At 37.8% G+C, this 7,476-nt stretch overlaps 1 protein-coding gene across 5 annotated transcripts in view; it reads right to left on the reverse strand.

Moving 5' to 3' along the window:
- LRP1B (LDL receptor related protein 1B) overlaps window positions 1-7,250 on the reverse strand; it is a 1,812,874-nt gene extending 1,805,624 nt beyond the window's left edge. For all 5 annotated transcript variants that reach the window (XM_044768977.2, XM_070507612.1, XM_070507613.1 and 2 more), the window contains exon 1: window positions 6,412-7,250. In XM_044768977.2, the coding sequence (XP_044624912.2) occupies window positions 6,412-6,598 (187 nt within the window). In that variant the 5' untranslated portion in view covers window positions 6,599-7,250. The remainder of the gene's footprint in view (window positions 1-6,411) is intronic.
- Between the last annotated feature and the right edge of the window lie 226 nt (window positions 7,251-7,476).

Raw genomic sequence — 7,476 nt, forward strand, 5'->3', positions numbered from 1 at the left:
AGAACGTATTCATTGAAATTACTTTTCATTGTTTCTATAGGTAAAGACTCCTTTGACAAGTGTTGTACATTTACAACATTGTGGAATATTTGAGAAATCCCATTGTGGAATGGTAGGTAATCTATTATTCAACAAATATGACTGGCATAGTTGTTGAACAATGTAAGTAACACAATCATTACCAACTTAGGCATTAGCCTTTTGCACTGAGGATACTTACAAGAATCTGACCTACTGGGAAATCAGCAACAAATGAGTGGGCCCATTTATTTAATCAAGCCATTGCATTTTTTTAACCTTAATTGGACATCTAATTGCAGACTAAAACTAAGTTAATGTGATTGCATGAGAAAGTTATTATAGCCATATTTAAAAGCATACTTAATCCTGTTGTCCATTTTATTACTGCAATGATTTCCACTACACATCCTGTATTGAGAGAAAGTCTTGACTTTGAAATAACATTTTGGAATATATTTTAATTTTTAAAAATATTTTACAAAATGAGAAAAATAAATTCAGTTAATAAATAAAGCCAATAAATAAAAATTATAAATTTCTGCCTACTTTTAATAAAGTAACATTCGTCTGAGCACAAAAGAATTCAGAGCATGTATTTATTCATACTTTAACAGCATTTAAAATTCTTACGCTATCCCAAGATAAGTATATAATTACTACCAAGCATATTTAATTTATTTGATATTATAGGCACAATGGCAAATGCACATATGATTTACTCTACAAAGTGTAGATAGAAAGTATTATGCATAAGTCTTTCAGGAAAATATGTTATTATTGTTGCTTTTCCATAAAATTCAACTTCAGGCTTTTTATGCAAGAATAGTTTTACTATTTTAGCAGATCTAACTGGCTACTATCTAATAGCTTGATTCGCAGTTAGTTACTACTCAGTTTCCTCAATTCGTTTACAGGAAGCTCAGTCAGAATAATTGGGTTTGTATAGAGATAGCCTAAATCAATAGGATGGAGAGAGAGAGAAACTATGTTTCAGTATCACTGAATTCAGAACAGAGCAATAAATAATACATATTTTCTAACTTGGTCTTGTAGTTATGCCAGGGGGGAAAATGGAGGCCACCAAATCATTTATGAGGGGAAAATATAGATCTAAAATTGTGAAGGCAACTTATAGCAGAAAAACTTCTAATAGAAAAAAGCCATAAATTTTGAAGGTCTAAGCTTACTTGTTCTTATGTGTTGCAAAATCTTCTGAAGCCTTCATTCCCTTTTTTAAAATATGGAGAGTTCATATGTACTTGGAGAGATTAACATTTTATTCAGACCAAACAGCACAAAATAGTGAAAACAGTGATTAACTATTATTGCAGGCACAATAATTTTGAAAAGCAAGCAAGGTAAATATACTCACTGGCACACATGTGAATTAGTCCAAAAAGTAACTTTTTAAAAACTCAAATTAATTTTTAGAGATATTTTCATATTTGATGTCTAAATAATAGAAATGTCTTTTCAAGGAACTAACAGGCTACAAATATCTCCTTCCAAAATAAAACAAGTGGAGAATGTTCCCAAGGCCTGTAGACTGTTCGATATGTGATGCTATCTCGCAATTTCATTCCTAGGCCTCTAGTCACAATGGATTGTTATAAAGGTTAAATTTGGAGAATAACAATCCCTCTGAAAACGTAAAGCAACTCCACAGAAGAGATTAAAATGTATCACTTGACATTTTTCTGTTTGGTTGCTTAGATTACTTTTGCCCTCCTTTTCTCACCAAACAAAAACCTTGTTATTTGCGCTCTCTATGTATCAAGGTAGTTTTTGCCATTATTCTTAGATTAAACATGGGAAGCCAGATTTTTTCAAAGAACAAAGGAAAAGTTTTTGAACTACCTAGAGTAAACATAATATTTCCTGATAGAAGTTTGGTCGAGTATATACTCTGGTTAACTCATTATAAGAATAGTCAACCTCTTACTTTACTCTTCTTTAGCATTCAAGCTACTAAAAACATTGTTCCAAATCGTAAGCATTGGGTACATCATAATTACAGGCATTTCAAAGGCAAATACATATTGACATTTCCTCCACTGTCAGATTCTGTTATAACAAAATATTTGTTATACGGAAATACATTCATTAGAAGATTGCATATTGGGTGTTGAAAAGTAACACAAAGTTTTTTCACTTCATATTTTTGTTTGTCAAGGAAGCAATCATCACAAAAAAGATATATATTGTCCGGAATTTTTAAAGAATAAAAGTTTTGTTAAAAAACAATTTATCTCCAATTTTCAGGCCAGAGTGCTGTTTTTAGAGGTGTTTGTGTGCCAAGGCAGCCATTTTAAAGAGGATATCTTTATTTTAAAAAGATACACACACACACACACACACAATAGGTGAGTTCCACTTACTGTTAAATGAGTTTAACAAAGGACATCATGTTGGTATACTCATCTTTAACTTTAGTATTAATTCTACTTTCTTTGAATGCATCTACCTAGAATGAAGACAAGTGTTTCCTTTGTACAAGAATTGTTTTGACAGACAGCCACAGAAAATAGAGAAATCTATCAATACATCTGGTTGGTACTTTTTACTACACAGAATCCCTATAACCGGGAAGGAACTGAAGAAAGGGGAGTGTACATTTCACGTAAGATATAAAAATTGATAGCAGAATCATGAAAAAAACCCTGAATCATGGTAATATATAGGATGGAGGGAAGATATAGAGATCCCTCACCATTGTAATCCTTGGACCAAGTCATGTTCAGTCCAGGTGACTCTAAATGGAGCCTATCTTTATGGTATCCCCTAGGCTCTGAAAAGAACTTGACAAGGCAAGAAGCAGGAAATGAACGTCCTGGATCCAATACACTTGCAAACTAAAAACCTGTGCATGTCTCTACCATGAATGATAAGTAGCATTTAGAAAGTGTCATCTCATTCTTAAAATATGTTAACTATATCACTCATCCCCCACTCTTTCTACGATTTCTTTCACATTTACTTAAAAAAAATCACCTCCATCTTAACAATTCCAGCAAAGTTAACATTTAAGTTTTCTGCAATATTCTTCTGCGCCTCCATTCTTAGAGGTTTAATTATATACAGCTTCACATTGATGGAAGCTTCTTTAAATTATTTTTATACTGCAAGCATTTTCACATGATATTTATTATGAAAGCAGAGGAAAATATTTATTTAAAAATATTATTTTGTCTAAAGATACTTCATTCTCTTCTTTAAGAAACATTAAGTTGGATTCAGCCTCTTCCTTTTTTCATGTTTTTAACATACTGAACTTTTAAAAAATTTTTCCATTATCTCCTTTCCTTCAGTTTCACTTTGAGCTTGAGAAAGAGAGGGAGAGAGAAGAAAACTCAAAGATTACAGAGATCTCTTCAAAACAAAACTTTAGTGATATTTTTGGAACACAAAGAGACATGGATTGCAGTTCGTTCTCCTTTGAGGTAAGGAAGATTGAACTTTTCACACACACCTGATTGTCAGTTTCAGATGGTTTTATGGACATACACATTTAAATGATTACAACAGCATGAACTTTAATTATTTGGAAATATGTTTCCACATCTTATCAGACTCAAGAATTTAAAACAGACTAGCTTTAGTCTCTCAATCCCTTTTCTTTTCAGAAAATCTGACAATTTAAAATATACTTCCATTTAAGTCTTCATCCTTGTCAAGCAATACTTTGATATGATATGACATTGTTATATGACACATTGGATACTTCTAAGTGAGCAGGAATTATCCTCCATGTTTTGCTGTTAAGAGTTACAAAGATGTTTCCTTTTTCAGATGTGATGAAATCTAATAACAACTGGCACGTACATTAGCTTAACTCTGTATCAAAAGCAGTGTAAACTAAGAAGATAAACAATATAGAATTAAAGGACAAGTGGATGTGTATTGATTAAACACAAGCATACAAGTTAGTTTCAAGTATTTTTCTGTTTAAAAAAATTTGAGTTTATACTTATAAACTTACAAAAGGAAGAACAACACAGGTGGGGTAACACAACCATTTCTATCTAGTCCATACAGTTTAAGAAGCTACCCAATGCCAATGCATATTTGGAGAAGCTGAACGTGATTTCTCATTTTATGGCATGAAGTAGCTCTTGCACCATGAAACACACCTGTGTAATTCACATGCCTGCTCTCTTCTTCAAGGACAGCTGACATAAGCCTGTGCGGAAAGCTACATCTCATTAACCTGTTTCTTGAGTTTATATCCCCACATCTTCTGTTTCAGCATTTCAGTAAGGGAAGTTGTCATAATGCAGCAGCACTTTCTTTTTTAACTTTCAACAAGATTTCTCTCCTTTTTTTTTTTTTTTTCCTTTTTCTGAATGGGACCCACCCTTTTCACTTTTGATAGCTAGCTGTGAATTTTAGCTCTTTTCTAACAGTTTTGAAAGTTGTGTAAAATATATATAATAGCGGTAAAGTGCTGGTTTACAACTATTTTTACTTGTACTGTCTGATATAGTACTTTTTATGCTAACATGGTGATACAATGTGACACTACTTCAGTTTTAGGAAACAGTAATAATCCTTTTCCATATGTCCTGTTTATATCTTAGATGTCCCTCTCCTTCAAGGAACTAGACACCAAATTGTATTCATTTTAGTTAGTTTCCTATTTCAAAAGCAAGTTGGGGGTCTACATGTTTAACTTTTTATTACATTTAAAATTTTCTTCAGGTATTCATTCCAATCACTGTAGCAATAGCCCTGTCCCTCATAAACACATATAAAGGCACTAAGGACTCAGCTTGAGATGAGGTCAAATTTCTGGAGATTGGAGATGCAATCAGAAAGAGCCCAATAGCAGTGCTCTGCCAGTGCCATTATATTTTGCAAGCACACAGGGCTGAAAAGCTTCATTTTGTTCATCTGCTCTGGTCCAACTTCAAACATTCTTCCTAAAAAAAGGTTGAGAGCTGATTGTTCCAGATCAAAGACATCATCATCTCAAGTTAGAGCTATGTGCTTCCATTTTATCAGTATAGTTTTTAACTATTCCACACCAAATTCAAGGCAAGTTAAGCCAAGTTCAGAAGCTATATGGTTAGGTGGCAATGATACGTTTAAAAGATTATCACTCAGTAAATGTCAGACTTTCTAAAGGAACTCATATTAATCTCACTACTGGTGAAGGAAATGACATGTGTGGGACGTTGTAAAGACTATAATCTGCTTGCCAATAGCAGGTTGGATAAAAACACTACAAGTCATTCCCCTGTTCTCTCCTATAATGAAGCAATAATTTTTAGCCAATTCATAATTTGCTTCATATAAACACACTCAGTAAATCTCCCAATGCCACATTTTGCCTATTTACTTGACATCAGGCTCCGGGTATCTCTTCTATTTTTCTTACTCCTCTTTTTTGTAATTAAACCAAAAAAAAAAAAAGGAATATATCAGTCAATATGAACTCATGTTATGCTAAAAACAAACAAACAAAAAACTAGATCTATGATACTTCTGATTTTACTTTAAGCAGTTAACCCTTCCAGTGCCAGCAGCCCAAATATTGATCTCCTATTTTTTCCCCTTTTCACTGATGCAACTGTTGTCAAAGATGAACAGACTTGCACAGGGATTCCTGGGTTTCCAGACCAAAAGTTTACAGAATCTAGGGTTATTATAATTCCCACCTCCTCTCTCCTTTGCTCCCCATACCCATTCCCGTTTAAACTTCTACCATTCATTAGCTATTTGGAGAAAAAGCAAGAGCGAAACGCCAGTGGTGGGTTAGCGTCTCCAGGTACCATGAGCTATGTCACAGACCCTTGGAATCAAAAAGTCAAGTTCAAGCAGGTGCCTGCGCCCAGAAGCCTTAGTCTCTCTACTAACAATACGAATCTCGCCCAAGTCGGCCCCGGAAATAGGCTACAGAGACCGAAGGTGCTTGAATGGGCGCTTTCTCCTTGCCACACCTCCCGGGGGCATCAGGTAAGGAAGTTAACCCAGGAGTTAAGTTGAGGGGGCACACACTTAACGCGGAGGATCCGGAGCTGCAAAAGCTCCAAGCTATGAGAGTCAGCGCAGAAAGGAAGTCTTGGAAAAGCGAATTCTGATCCCAACATCTGCAGCGCTTGGGATGCTCGGGCAGAAGCGCGCACTCAAGTCTAAACGCTCCCGGGGGGTACAAAATCAGGACCGGTCAATAGCCAAAAAAAAAAGCTGTGGGGGAGCGGAGGACTCTGGCTCCTGGTTCAGAAATCCCCCACCGCACCTCCTCCCCTCAGGAGGCCAGCGCACGGAGGCAAACCGGTCCCGGCGAGAGGGGCCGCAAGGACTTAAGTTTCACGCTCGCTTATCTGCAAGCATCACCCAGCAGGAAAGCCTAGGAAGAAAGGGGAAGAAGGGGGCGGGGGTTGTTCTTACCTCGGTTGGCTCCCACGGTCAGCACCTTGGCGATAGGCAGTAATCCCGAGAGAGTGAGTAAGGCGAGGAGAAACTCGGACATTCTGGTCGCCCGGTAAGGCAGCCTGCGCTGGAGACCGCTCCGCGGCACCCTCGGCCAGGCGGCGGTGGCGGCGGCGGCTCGGAGCCCCGAATCAAGCAGCGTCATTTACAAATGTCACTGGAAATTCTTCAGCTCAATGAGCCCAGCCAGTCCGCCTGCTCCTGCCTGGAGCAGGATGTGGAAGGTGTACGGATGCGCGCGTGTGGGAGAGAGAGCGAGAGTGTGAGAGCGAGCGAGCCGCTCGTGTGTCTTGACTTTTCAATGCAGGGTACGTCTGATCTTACATCACGCAAGAGGGGCAGTGAGAGATGCCGGTGGATGGGAATGCACTGATTAATCACCGAATCCACCACACACCCCTTCGTCGTCCACATAAATCACGTCTATTACTTAGTAAGAGGCATTTAACACAACAGGAAAATACCAGCGCGGACTGAGAGCGCCGCAAATCACAATTATTTCGGTCTCCTTGAAGAGAAAGTAACTCCAAGCTGGCTCTGTAGGGATCTGGGTCTTTAACAAGGGGGAGACTTCTGCACTCGGCTGAGCCAGCCAAGCGCCTCAGAAGCTCCGCATTTAACAGCCAGCTCGGAATTAGCAGCTACCGCGCTGGGATGCTTCTTTTGGCAAAGCAGATTTGATCCCTTCGGTCCCTCGAAGCTTCCTTCCCAGGAAGGAAGGATAAGCCAAGTCACTGAGCTTCTGTTAGGGAAATGGTTCCCTCTGCTAGACACACAAATGCAACGCTTTCTGAATTGCACTTTTAACTTTTCTGCTGAGTAGCACCTGGGGACAAAGACGCAAAATTTAGTGACTCAGCAGAAACGAAAACCAAAACAACCCCAAGTCATTATCCGTTGCATAAGAAGAATAGGTGAATGGAAAGAGGTCCCTAAGCAGGGAACCAGAAAGCAAGGAATTGGCAGTCTCTTTTGCAATGGATTTCTCTCTTTAAAAGAGTACTTGGAACCATTTTAAACATG

This window comes from Equus asinus, chromosome 4 (assembly GCF_041296235.1).
Source record: "Equus asinus isolate D_3611 breed Donkey chromosome 4, EquAss-T2T_v2, whole genome shotgun sequence".
NCBI lineage: Eukaryota > Metazoa > Chordata > Mammalia > Perissodactyla > Equidae > Equus > Equus asinus.